This window comes from Primulina eburnea, chromosome 6 (genome assembly GCF_022965805.1).
Source record: "Primulina eburnea isolate SZY01 chromosome 6, ASM2296580v1, whole genome shotgun sequence".
Taxonomy (NCBI): Eukaryota; Viridiplantae; Streptophyta; class Magnoliopsida; order Lamiales; family Gesneriaceae; genus Primulina; species Primulina eburnea.
In genome coordinates, this window is record NC_133106.1 from 33,388,163 (window position 1) to 33,402,519 (window position 14,357).

Below are 14,357 nucleotides of genomic sequence, written 5' to 3' on the forward strand. Positions count from 1 at the left end.
GGAGTTAAATTCATAGCCCGACAAAAATTAGCCTTTGCCTTGATAACTCATTTACCACATTGACAACTACTAGCTATAATTTATTGACCGCCAATGCAAGTAGGGTAATAAGGCATACTTATTAGTTTATAAAAAAAAATGTGAGCTCGATAAAACCGGAAAAAGATTATTTTAAAAAATGTTGGTGGCGCCTACTAATAAATAATTCAAATTCAAATTTTTTCCGTTACGTAAGACCGTTATACGTTTATCATTATCTGTTTCATTTTGAATATTGTCGTGATTTTAAAAACGTTGTCGAACGGCGACTGAACAGATGTTAAGATTGAGAATAAATTTGACCGGATTCGAAGCAAGCCTTTTCTCGCAAAAATTACCATGGAATTAAGTTTTACTAGATGAAGAGAAAATGAAAAAACAAGCGGATGGACCAAAATATTTGGCTCACAATTGGATTCACAAATCACCATTGGTATTAGTTATTCTTATACACGAATACAAGTTTTTTTTTAATCCCTAAATTATAAGCTAACATTTATATATAATTTTTAAATGTTTCAATCTAAAACAAACAAAAGAGAAAAGAGAACAAAAATGTTGTGTAATGGAGTACAAAAAAAAACCAATTCATTTAGACTAATGTGACAAAACCAACCGATCCATTAAAAGTACAAACGTCCGTTATCTCCGCCGTCACTCAACTTTCTTACCGCTTTTCCTCTTCCCCGGACAAGTACCTAGTAATCTTGCCCATTTGGCCATTTGCAAAACAAACTAAATTAAATAAAAAAAATATTTATTGTTTTAAACAATTATTTAATATCCAAATCATAAACTTGAGGCTAAGGCTTTAAGAAAGATAATATGTATATATATATATATATATATATTATATTTTCTAAGTAACCCCACTGGCTTACTCCATAAATAGGAGTCCTTTCTCCATTCTTTCACACAAAATATGTATATGATCGGTTGAGGCTTGGAGCTGCCATAGAGTGATAAAGAAAATTAGAACTATCTCACTTGAAGAAAATAAATCAAATAGAGAGATTTGGAGTTTTGCCCTGTAAACACACAATGTCAGAGGCGGCGGCGCACGGCGGCGATGGAAATTTGAAGAAATATGTAGCAGTGGATTCTGATTCAGAGGATTCGTCAATTGGGATACCGAGTGATGATGATGTCGAGGATCACGACGAGGTTCAGAGCAGAATCTCCGGCGGTGGAGCTCTGAATTCTTTGGCTTCTTTGGAAACATCTCTGCCCATTAAGTGAGCAGCTCCTCTCCTGATCTGTGGTTTTTGTTTTCTTCTTTGGTTTCTTGGCAAAACTCTTGGTTTTGTTTTTTTTCCTTTCCCTAAATTCCGACCATTAGATTGTTTGAAACCCACCACTGGTTTCATCCGATGGTCTCTGATAAAGATTTATTAATTGGAAAATCTCGATGAATCTGTGAAAAAATAAGCATGCATGACGAGTGCCGTGCAAGAAATGTTCTATGAGTTTTCGATCGGTGCAAATTTAGCATGCATGGAGAAACATATGTTGTATCTCTAAATGGATAAAAAAAATATGTTTTTCCTTCTTTTTTTTTGAAAAATATAAATTTGTCTGTAATCAAATTACATTATGTTTAACACTCCAAGTAAATTAATACTCATCATATTTAAATGTAATGCAAATTGGTAAATATTTTATCAATTTGTGTGTTTTTGCAGAAAGGGGTTATCTCTTCATTACGATGGGAGATCGAAATCTTATTCAAACTTGGCAGAAGCAAGGCTTGAAGAAGCCACACAACTGGCCAAAACTGAACATGCTTTCAACAAGAAAAGAAGACTGATCAACATCTCGCAGAAATTTAGGAAATACTCCAAGAAACCATCCAACAACATTGTACACCAATCCTCCATGCCTGCCTTCCCCTCCGAGGATCGCGAAGAAGACGACAACGCTGACGCTGAAAACGGAGCCATGGAGGATGAAGGAAGCAAAGCAGAGTGCTCTGATCTTGAGATCAGCTTGCGGAAAATATAAAATGGTGCTAGAGAGTATAGTCTCTTAATTTTCGTCCCATTACATTTTCCTTTTCAAGATTAAAAAAAAAAAAGAATTTTGATGTATAATTGATGAGTATAAGGCAGTATTATACATGGTATGGGATATATGGTATTAGAACATGTGACGAACTAAAAGCTATTAATATATGTTTTAATTAATTTTTTGTTTGTCGAATTTTATGGGTATATTTTTTAAGGAGCTTTGGATTGTAGAAGTGCATGCATGGATTCATTCGATTTGTTTGGTCACTACAATTTTACACATTTTTCAGGCATACGCTATACTTCATTTAAGGATCGGACGATTTCTTTACATATATCGGTATTAAGCTAGATGTCTTTTTTGTTGTATTTGGATAGAAGGTCTGAGTTTCAAATCTATCATATCGATTTAACTCAGAATTACAATGAAAGATTACAAATTTCTTATCTTGCTCGAAAGTTAATTTTTTCCCTTCAATTTCAAATCTACTACTTAAATATTTGAAATCGTTCTAAAATCCAAAATTTTCCGACCAAACATAATGTATCATTTTGTTAGGTTTATTATTTTCAGTTCCAATATGAAATCATTTTGCTAATAATTTGTTATTATTTTATTTTTCTTTGTTATGGGTCAAAATAGAATAAATTTAGTTTAATAACTATATTATTTGAAAAATACGGATAATTAAAAAATATATTTAGATTATAAATAATCTATATTAATCATTTTCCAGATTCATTGTAAATCATCTATATTAGTTTTTTTCTAATATAAAAATCATCTATATATTAACACGGCAGCTTGAAAGGAATTTTCAGTCGCGGAGTGTACCACTACCACCGCAGACTCCACTGGCAGACACCGAATTTGGGGAACCGTGGCGGTGGAAAACCCCGACAAGGAACCGCGGGGAAGCCATATTTAACCTACGTTAGACCGGTGATCCTTTATATATATTTCTCGTTTTTTCAAATTTCTATGGTGCTGTCATTTTCTTGGTTTGCTTTTTAAGTTAAGAGGAAACTTTGTCGGTTCTTTCTTTTTGTTGAATTCTTTGATGTTGTTGGGACGCAACTAAAGTCTCACATTGGTTACTCTACTTCATTGTGTTAGAGCGCACGGTCTTACATGAATACCGTGAGCATTAACCACCGCGTTGGAGCGCACGCCTTACATGAATATCGGGAGCATTAACCACCTCGAGAGTTTAATCAAGAATTTTTACCGAGAGCTCCTCAACCTCATTCGTTTAGGTATCGAGGATTCCACCCACACAGCTCGATCTAAACTTGGCTCTGATACTACTTGTTAGGATCAATAGAATCCGGATATCTCCACACTGGTATGATATTGTCCACTTTGAGTTTTAACCCTCATGGTTTTGCTTTTGGAACCACCCAAAAGACCTCATACCAATGGAGATATCATTCCATCTTATAAACCCATGATCTTTCTCTAGATCTTCCAATGTGGGACTTTGGCTGCATCCCAAACAGATGTTTAATCAAAACCCATGAAAATGATAACGAAAAAAATCTATTCTTAGAAGAAAACTATGCATCGCTTTGTATTGTGCAACTGCCTGTTTAGTTTCAAGTACATTAACAGGAAACAGGTTCAGAAGGATTGGGCATTTGATTGAACTGGTAGTCTTGATAGGATTACTTGGTTTTGGATGATAATAGAAAATTCGTGGTTTGATTTAATTTTAGTGATTAGTTGAATCATTTGTGATATATTGATTAATGATTGTATGGGGATCTCAAAAGTTTGTTTGCAACCACATTGCCATATGTAGCGTTCAATATCTCTCTCTTTTTTTCAAAAAAAAAATTATTAATTGGCACAGTTCAGCTCAAAAATTGTGATGAATGAATGGCTCAGTATATTTTGGAAGTTGCAGAACTTACTTTTTAGAAATTAAACCTGAATCTTGAACATGTTTATACCATTCAGAGGCTCGTCTAATATGTTGTGTGGCGTGATCCACTGATTGTATTTGAGTGGGTTGTGAATTGGGAACTTTTAAGCACTTAATAAATATGCAATAAAACACTGTGTGACCATATGCACACGCTGTAATTCATTTTGGTAACAAAAGGAGATTTCATCAATCTGATTCCCACGATTCTTTTACTTGTTTAGCGCATCTTCATATTACCAATATGAAGATTTGATATTATACTTACTCTTATTTGTAGATGGTAATTGCTGAACACAATTGATAGTAACATGTTCATGCTGGAGTGCCAGGTGCAAATATTTATAGAAAGCCACTAGTGGGAAGTTGCATTCAATAAATAATCTAAACTAAGAAACAACAAATTTGGGATTGGATGTCTATTAATACATATTCGTGGCTTAATAAGAGCATTTTTATGTGAATCTCTGAACCTTATTCGATGGACTGCCTAATATCCATCCACTACACACCTTTCTTCTTTGGGTATGAAATACACATGGGTTTACCGGTATAGTGACCTACGCTGGATAAGCCTAAATCCAGCTTAGCCATTTGTTGTAATTCAGCATATATCACGCACTATCTACGCATAACATGTTGTTAGGTTATGTGTCGCAAATATATGTAGTGCACACAGTTGGTTCAACAGCTGTTATGTATTGGATGCAAATATATGCCATTCTTGTCCTAGCCATTTCATTCAAGGTGTATGGGTTTACTCCCCCAGATTGATTGTCATAATTTATGGAGGTGTCTACAGGTATGGAATGCAAATGGTTGGAAATTTTCTGGATTGTTGATCTCCATTTAATTTAGTGAACTTCATTTGAGATGGGTTGCAAATTTCTTGATCACTCAATTCTTTTGCCTTTGGGGCATGCTTTTTAACGAGGTAATCTTTTTCCGATTGTAATAACTGCCGAAAACCTTCTTTTGCAGGAGGGGTTTCTCGAAGCCACGGAATGGAAATATCAAATCATTTGAACTTGGTGGAAGAAGGGTTCCAATGCCCAAAAGAATTTGATATACCAGAGCATGTACTCGACAAGGAGGGATCAAGTCTGTCACTCTTGGAACGAAATTGAGGACTTAGTTCTGTTCCAAGCTTTACATTTCGTCATTTAAGTTCTTTTACAGCTCTCTTCAGATTCCGAGTTTCTAATTTCCTACATTCGAAGCATTTCCGAGATATCATATTGTTTGCAAGAACTCTCTTTGTCGAATGATCTTAATTTTACATCCTCATTCATGCGCACATACAACAAGATGTGTTAAATATGTTTCCGGGACTAAGACGACTTTCTTGTATTCCAGTAGTGACAACAGGAAATCCATAAACATCTGGAGCTAGAGAATTAGGCAAGGGGAAGAGCACCACTCGACAGGAAGCAAGATTAACATATCCACAGAAGCGCCTTCCAATATTTCGATTCGGAATGAGAGTGCTGCAAATTCTTGAATCTTGAACAAAACAGATGACGAAATGTGCGTGCCATGGGAGAAGAGTATATACAAATGATGAATACACATACTTCATCGGTTTTTAGAATATATATTGTGGATACTCAATTAAAATGGATCAGCATGAAGTAATCATTCATATTGTTAATAAAATTTAGTATATTTTTATTTATTTTTATGATAAAAATACGAACTTTTAGAATTTTCTGAAAATTAACTGATTTTTCAGTTTTGCCAGACAGAAATCTGTCATACTTTTCTATCAAGAAACAAATAAAACAAATTGAATTAAAATGATTGTTAATATTCGACTTGACCGAATTTTGAAGAAATTAAAATTTTTAATTTAAGGACAGTTTAATTAATTTTTTAATAAAAATAATCGAACATTAATTTGATTTGATTTTAAAAAAAAAACAATTAAAAATCACACGGCAGCACGAATGAAAGTTCCCGACCGCCGCGAAAATCAGCGCAGACTACACCAGAATCCGGTGAATTTCGGAAACTGTGGCGGTGGTAATCCTTGACACACGGTCGCTGGGAGCCAGATATAATCTACTCTTGTTTTTTTCTTCTTCAGATTTCTTGGTTTGCGTTTGATTTTGGGGGACTTATGTTGTGTTCTTTCGTCTTTCTTAAACCCATCGATGTTTGAGCAAAACCCATGAAATATAGAGAAACAAAACTATCATCTATGGAAAACTCATATCGCTTTGTATTACGCAGTTGCCTGTTTAATTGAAAATGATTCAACAGGAAACAAGAAGAATTGGACATTTGTACTGGTAGTCTTGATGGGATCACTTATTTTGAATGAGATTGGCAATTCATTTTTTTTTAATGAAATTGGTGTCAGTGAAAAATAAGTTTCAACTCCATATCTAATGACCAAAATCATCAGCCTAAATTTAATCACATAGGTCCACTAATTTTTTTAAAATCACATATGTGTGTGAATTTTGTCCATCCAAACCATACTGAAGACATTGTTCTCACATATAATATCGAAGCAACCGGGTAAGAGCTACATTTTCAGTATCTTTATTTAATTATAATCAATATGAGTGATCAATTGAAAATTATGCTCGTTAATTGCTATTTGATATTTTTCACGGGTAATATTACATTCACGTTCTCGAGTGATGTGTGTTTTGAGAAAATAATTTAGGAAAAATAATTTATAAAACGTAGAATTTTTATTTTAATATTTCATAGTGTAAAAAATTATAAGATAATTTTGTGATATTATATTATATTATATTAAAATAATACGTCAAATATATTTCTGTCATAAAAAAATTTCAGTGTAACAAATACGGAGATAAGTTGGTTATACTGTGCTACATTATCTGCAAAAGGAAATCTCCAACAGTAGCTTTGCTCCTCCTCCGAGAGTGGAGTAATGGCCGAATCTTGAGTCTCCATTGCCGTAAAACATGCTTATACTACTGCAAAGCTCCGCTATCCATGGATTGCCTCCATCATCGACCAGAATGACAGCTAGGCATATACGCAAACAATATCCGAGCAAGTTGTCTCGCTCCCCCACGGACCAGCTCAATCTCAAGATGCTCACCTCCCGCGTCGTGCAACTCACCCGCCGCCGGCAGTTGGATCAGGTAATGTTATTCACCTTTTCCCTTGCTCGTTACTTTTCGCTTCTGGTGGTTTGGCATTGTCTTTTGGATGAATCGGTCCAAGTTTGTGAAAATTTGCGACGATATGCGTGTCTGCTGAAATTCCAATGGGTCGGCGATTAAGCTGGTGCATCTGCAAGTTGAAAAACACGTTTAAGTCTAGGTTCAATTAGCAAGGAAGATTCTCGCGTGCTGTGTGATTGAACTCTCCGCATCATACTGTCAATCCAATAATAACACACTGTAGGCAGCATTAATGAAGTTTGTTCCAATTCTTAGTTTTATCACCTTTCTTTTTGTTTCAGATATTTGAGGAAGTAGAGATTGCGAAAAAGCTACATGGAAAGCTGAACACAATTGTGATGAATGCCGTGATGCAGGCATGTGTTCATTGTCATGACATTGAGTCAGCTCTCGGAGTGTTTGCTGAAATGTCGAAGCCGGAGGGCTGTGGGGTTGATGCTATCACATATGGCACACTTGTGAAGGTACTCTCAATCACATTTCACGATGTATCATGTAGCGGTTGAATTTTTCTGGAACTAAGGTAGTGTTTTGGGAACATTTTTCGAAAATATTTCCTACCCCCAAAATCAAATTACATTCTCAATTACAATTTTACAAAACTGTATTTTTTTTCAATCTTATACCATCCAACATGGAATGCATTTAGGCACAAAAGTTTGTGGAGTACAAGCATCTATTTTTCGTTTAAAAAGTGCTTTTGCTAAAAAGGTGTTATAATTGGGTGGACATATCAGAAAATATAGTTTCTAGGTTTTTTTCTTGATTCTCTTTGAATTTTTTTAAGAACTATTTTTTTCACCATTCTAACCAAACTCAGAACAATTTCTTCTATAAAACAACACTTGAAAAAGCTCTGATTAATATAACACACTTTTTATATAGTCAGGTACATTGTTGAACTGTGGACTCATGATAATAGTCAAAACCATCTTGTTTTAGATGTTCCACTTATTTTGAAGAGGTGGAGTAGATTTTTAGTATTAGAGAATAACTGTGGTTTTCTTTCACGAAGGGATTGGGTGATGCCAGGAGAATTGATGAAGCATTTCAACTGCTTGAGTCTGTGGAACTGGGCACTGCTGTTGGTAATCCGCAGTTGTCTGAAGCTCTTATTTGTGGTCTCTTGAATGCTTTAATCGAATCAGGTTATAATTTCCACTCAAAAATTTGAGTTCTCTTTACATCATTCACTGTTAGATCTGTGAAACTCTTTTCTAATTTAGACATTTTATTGAGTTTGAACAACTAATATATCTATCTTGCCAGGATAAATTTTTTTTACATATAATCTCTCACTATCAGTTGTCTCCAGTTTCATTTCCATGCTTGCTGACACTGCCTCTCTGTCATCGACGATCTAGTGCAGGGGATCTCCGCCGTGCAAATGGTCTTCTTGCAAGGTTCTGCCATGTGCTTCAAGAAGGAGGAAAACCATCTGTTCTGAGTTTCAACTTATTGATAAAGGTAGTTCTGAATCTTCTACTGTTGTTTATGCCCTTGACGTTCAAAGATTCCAAGGGTGATACCCATACATTTAAGTTGACAAATATTTTTCCTTTGCAGGGATATATTAGTGTTGGTTGTCCTCAGGCAGCAATTGGTGTACATGATCAAATATTGAGGAGAGGTCTGAATCCCGACAAAATCACATATAATCATCTAATTTATGCGTGCATCAAGGCTGGAAACTTGGATGCGGCAACAGAGTTTTATGAACAGATGAAGGTATCTGCACTTCTTTGAAGCCAGTTTGAAGCTTCGATAATGACTGTGGTGATATCAATTTCAGGTTCTCAAACATATCAGATATTTATTGCAGGACAAAGCTCTGAAAGATTGTCACCACAATGATTTCCCAGATCTTGTCACTTACACTACATTACTACAGGTCGGTCGTGCATGCCACCCGTAGTTATATTACAACCAATTTTCTATCTTTTTGGTAATTTTTAGCCGACAGTCTTTACCCTATTGCTCTTGTTGATATGGAATGGGTATTTCTAGTTCATTGCAAGTGCAAATAATTTGTTAAAGTCGTGTAATATTTCGTTATTTGCAATCATTTGCTGGTTATTTCATATATGACCCATAACACATGATATATTGTAATGATACAGCAATATTTCGTTTTTGGTTATTTGATTGCCACCTACAGTGTCCACACTCTCCATTATGAGGGCTTCTACTCATTCGCTCTTTGAAAATTATCCTCTGGTTTAATTAATCACTTGCAGTGATTATACTCAAAAGTGTCGTATTTGTAGGGGTTTGGTCAGGTAAAGGATCTGCATTCTATTGAAAAGATCTTGATAGAAATGAAATCACGCAACAAATTACGCATCGATCGTGTTGCTTACACTACTATTGTGGACGCATTGTTAACTTGTGGGTCAATTAAAGGTATGCTCGTTCTGGATTATGTAAGCGTTTCTTCTGTTTCTAGTCATCAGATGAATCTGTTCTACCCAAAGAAGATAAGAAAAATTATACCTTATCCAGCTTTTTATTAGCCAAGCAGGATCAAGTGTTTGTTATGATCTATCTTCCAACTTGTCTGTGGCAGACCGAAACTTATCAGTCAATCCTTGTACAATGAGCAGGTGCTCTCTGTGTTTTCGGGGAGATGATAAAACAAGCTAAGGCAAAACCTATCTTAAGGCCGAAGCCTCATCTGTTTATGTCGATGATGCGTGCATTTGCTGCTGAGGGAGATTATGAAATGGTCAGAAGGCTCTATGAGCGCATGTGGTTTGACTCAGTGGGAACAATCTCATCTGTATTGCAAGTAGAATCTGACCACCTTTTAATGGAGGCAGCCTTAAATGAAGGACAGGTAAATTTCTTTTGCATACAACGTGATGGGGTCAATTGCCCACTTGCGGTGTCTCTAAAATATTCTTTGTAGATGTTCCCAACATATATATTCCAAGTCATTTTGGAGAAGGGAAATTATTTGGATTTTATCTAGAAATGTGACAAATTGAAGTCAATATGTAGAGAACATCATGTAGTAATTAATATTAAATTTTTCTGTTCTTAGCCAGAGCTTCCAGACCTTATATATCATCATAAACAAGTGCAACAACTGCACTAGAATGTGGAGGATGGATCTTTTTTCGTTAACAGTGTTGACTTATAGAACTGTATTGTCTATACTTTGATAACTATTACTTCTCGTGTTTGATATATTAAAAATGATACCTTTTTCAATGCGGCTGAACAATGAGAATCATATCTGACGCCCAAAATATGGTTGTCATTGTAATCTGGAAATTCTATTCTAGTTTTACTACTTGTGTTTCATGCATCTAGATATCAGAAAATCGTAAGTATATAATTGACTATTTGTTGTTTCTAACAGATCTTGTCTCGTTAGTTGTTCTAGACTTTCGTTTTTTGATTTTTAACCTTCACATTACCAGTTACACGCTGATATGTCTTTTCACCAATCACATACTGTACTCAGTCCGAGATTTTCCTGCAGGTTGAATTGGCTTTGCAGAAATTGAGAAAAGTTACTCGGAAATGGAGGGATATATCATGGAACAGTAGAGAAGGCATGGTATGTTATTTCTCACTTTCTGGGGCCTATGACCAATATAACTTTGATATAGTCTTGTTTAGTAACATGCTTTTTAGTTTGTAATTGTATTGCTGATGGGAGAACCCCTAGCTTAACCTGTAAGAAGTCCATGTGACCTACCCATCTTAATTTTTTGTGATTGAGGCTTGAGAGTTTGTCTGTTGAGAAGCTAACCTTAAAATACATGCTAATGGCCCAATTCTGGCCTGTAAAAGCCTTTAAGCATTAAACCTACCCTTCTGCTGTAGCACCTTTTTCTCTTAATCTTCTTGTGCAGATCAAGTGGTTACATTGGATGCCCAAAGATCTTCCCCTATTCAGGTAAACTGTTGATATTTAGCCTCAGATACCCCTTGGCCCAAGTGTCACAGGTGTAAATGCATCCCATGCTCGCATTTTTAAGACTACACCTCTTGATTGGCATTTTGCAGCAAGCCAGTGTGCTTGGCTGTGCACCTAGTCATGTACGATCTACCCATTTCCTGCTTCACAGCGAGCATCACTTAATCCCAACTAGTGAAGGAAACAAAATGAGAGTGCATATCTTTGGACATTTCTGATATCTACCAAAAGAGCTGGTTCGAAATTTGAAAATCCTTGTCTCTGGCACCACTTACTGGCTGCAAGTAAGCTGTTGAGTGCTTTCAAGATGAGACTCAGAACCAGCCTTGACCTGAAACCATTAGGTTTATGGTCTTGGATTGCATATGCACATCATTACTCTCGTTTCCACGGTGGATGGCTTCTTCCTAGGTTTACTTGGTTCATATAGCATAGTAAATGCAATTCTATTTGCAATAACTCTCTTCTAACTTGCAATGTAGGACTTTTCTTCTTTGCGTAGTTACGCAAACTATTTACCACTTCTAATGAGTGCATGGTAATCTTCACATGGGAGATTTTGCAATAGGGTTATGTAGACCAACCCAGCTGTCTACTTTTTCTGCTACTCTGGCACATTCTTGGAGAAGTTCTCCAAATATTTCCACTGGTTATACATTTAGTGATTTGCAATGTAAGAGTTGTCCTACCGGTTACAAAATATTGTAAAAATGATTGTTATTCTCATCAAGTTTCTTATCTACTCTGAGTATATGCTACCTTAGTAAATTAATGTAAAAAGTGTCCCTTCTACTACAGTATATTGTAAAAATGATTGCTAGCCTCCTTTTAAAAGCTTGAAGGAGATATGATAATCTAATTTCACTAGTTTGAAGGGAATGAATTAATATTTAAAATTTGCTCAATTTGATATTTATCTTTTACCAACTCAATACTTAGAATTGTCTTGCTCAGTTGAATGTCGATGTTTTCTATTATTGCCATCTGCCTTGCATATGCATATGATTCCCTGCACGACACTGCAGGTTGCTCTACGACTTGAGGCATTGATGGGTTTAAACACATCAATGTTGTGTCCTATCGTGCTTCCTCAGGTATTTAAAATTGATGCTGATGGATTTCACACATAGTTTGAAGTCAAGTGAGTTTCATTTTCTATTTATCATCTAATCCAGGTATCACTCAGTGGCATGATTGAGAGTATCATGATGCCATTTAGAGAAGCTCAGCCACTACCAGCTGGACTGCTATTGGAGAAAGTGGTTATGCGGTTCTTCAAGGATTCTGTTGTACCCATTATAGATGACTGGGGAGGCTGCGTGGGAATATTGCATCGTGAAGACTGCAATAAGGTATGCTAATTTTATTTACTATAACTGCTCCTCTACACCTTTTTAAATGAGGAAAAATGAATTTTCATGCACTCCAAAATGGTATTGGAGAGTTAGCATACAAGTAGCAAGAGCTTAATCTTTTCTCTTTCTTCTCTTTTCTTCTTACGAACGGTTCATACATAACTTCATGAAGACATCTTCAGTATAGTTTTGATATTAAGAAAAAGTGGACTGAGAATCAATGTTATTGGAGTGATGTCCTATTGCTGTGAACTGAAATTTATGAAGTATTTGCTATACGGAAACAGGTTCTTTAAATCTGATTGGTAGATTTGTCGTGAGAATGGATTTTTTAGCTAGGTCATTAGAATGCATGGAGATTCCTCTTTAAAATGTTACAAAGAAGACCTGGAAACAAATAGGTCAATATCTAGTTTAATAGAGTACCTATTGCGAAATTTGATGGGGACCAAATGGATGAAACTGAACATTTTATTTGGAGCCTGGAGGTAACAATACATTCTGTGCAGCTGATTGAAAATTATCGCATCGAGGGAAGACATTTCAAATGTATATCCTTACCGAAACAAAATGCATAGACAAATAGTGTAGCATGATGCTCAGAAAAAATCTTAAAGATATGCTCCAATTAGAGCATAAAAAACTATAGAAAACATGGATTTACGCTAAACTCTATTTCTCTGAGACATCCATTGATAAAATGGATCCAAACTCTAAATTTGTGAGTGTTCATTTTGATTGGTAGGATTCAGGAATCAGGATTCTTTTCCGTAGTTACAAATCCGTACTTGTGGCTACCGTCTGCTAGATGGAATTTAAGTCGTGATTAGAGAAAAAATGTTGTTCGTTCCAAAAGTTGATCAATTTGGATGCAATTGCATGGAGTGGAGAACTCTCATTGCCTACGAATTTGTATAGCTTTTGGAAACGAAATCATATTTATATAGAAAAGTCGTAAACTTCAATTATTCATATGAAAAGCCGCAAACTTCGATTATTTATTAGATGTCTTAAACCTCAATTCATGGTTACAGTAATTGCAAATTTATTGCATGTTAGCGCAACAGCTTTTGACTATATTTAGAAATGGATGAGTCATGACTTGTGAGAATGTTACCTTCTTCCCTTTTGACATCATGGATGATTATAATAATTTACTATTGATGGTTTTCTATGCAGCTAGATGCGCCTCTCTCAGCACTCATGAGAAGTCCACCTCCATGTGTCACAAGTTCAACATCTATTGGATATGTCATTGATCTTATGCTACAGAAGAGACTCAAAATGATAATAATTGTTAAACATGGTGACTTTCATGGTTTATCTTATGGCTCAAGTTTACGTGCCGTAGGAGTTTTTACACATATACATCTGAATAAGCTTAGCAAAACTTCATCATCAAAGTGACCTGATGAATTTTTTTAGCTGTCAGAAAGCAATGCAAATTCTTGAGATAGGTTCTATTATCTGCTTAATTAGCCATGCCTTTTGGATTGTTCAATTAATTAAAACTATTGTCATATATTATTTTCCAAGGAAGAAAAAGGGCAGACGGTGATTGTAGGATATATGGGCCCAGACTGAGAATGCTTTTTCTACTACCAAAACGGGAATGTTGCTTCAATATGCACTCATTAAAATTGTATTATCTTGTAACTTGCTCGAACGAATCAGGAAGGATATTTTTTCCACATAATACATACATAGATACCATGTGTAATATTTGAGACTCCAACCATATGACAGATGCTTTCATAATCTTATACGTGTTTTGATTATTTATGTGATATACAACCAAATTTTCTGCAAGTCTGTGTAATCCACAAACCTCTGAAGATTTTTGAATGAGCTTTAGTAAATCATCTGATTACTTCATGTCTTACCAAACAAGGATTACTCCTTTTCATCGGAATGAAATCTCAGTGTTTTGCTGAAAT

General features: G+C 35.4%; 2 protein-coding genes and 1 long non-coding RNA gene across 5 annotated transcripts; all 3 read left to right on the forward strand.

The window, feature by feature from the left end:
• Positions 1–976: 976 nt before the first annotated feature.
• LOC140833507 (KID-containing protein 1) lies at positions 977–2,230 on the forward strand. The gene is made up of 2 exons (XM_073197845.1): positions 977–1,274; positions 1,722–2,230. The coding sequence occupies exons 1-2, from the start codon at positions 1,081–1,083 to the stop codon at positions 2,038–2,040; spliced, it is 513 nt and encodes a 170-aa protein (XP_073053946.1). The 5' UTR covers positions 977–1,080; the 3' UTR covers positions 2,041–2,230.
• Positions 2,231–2,839: 609 nt separating this feature from the next.
• On the forward strand, positions 2,840–5,267 carry LOC140833508 (uncharacterized). The gene is made up of 2 exons (XR_012118495.1): positions 2,840–2,979; positions 4,952–5,267. It is a non-coding gene; the product is annotated as an uncharacterized lncRNA (long non-coding RNA).
• Positions 5,268–6,775: 1,508 nt separating this feature from the next.
• LOC140834462 (pentatricopeptide repeat-containing protein At5g10690) lies at positions 6,776–13,886 on the forward strand. Of its 3 annotated transcripts, none has more exons than XM_073199351.1 (12): positions 6,776–7,095; positions 7,419–7,601; positions 8,153–8,285; positions 8,507–8,604; positions 8,704–8,865; positions 8,930–9,028; positions 9,405–9,540; positions 9,741–9,973; positions 10,625–10,702; positions 11,001–11,044; positions 12,091–12,159; positions 12,241–12,408. In XM_073199351.1, exons 1-11 carry the CDS (start codon positions 6,913–6,915, stop codon positions 12,113–12,115), a joined length of 1,374 nt encoding a protein of 457 aa, XP_073055452.1. In that variant the 5' UTR covers positions 6,776–6,912; the 3' UTR covers positions 12,116–12,159; positions 12,241–12,408. The 3 variants fall into 3 exon arrangements, with proteins under 3 accessions (XP_073055452.1, XP_073055451.1, XP_073055450.1); XM_073199349.1 differs by lacking the exon at positions 11,001–11,044 and adding an exon at positions 13,600–13,886 and having other exon boundaries at positions 6,777–7,095; positions 12,241–12,417; XM_073199350.1 differs by lacking the exons at positions 12,091–12,159; positions 12,241–12,408 and adding an exon at positions 11,548–12,040.
• Positions 13,887–14,357: the final 471 nt, after the last annotated feature.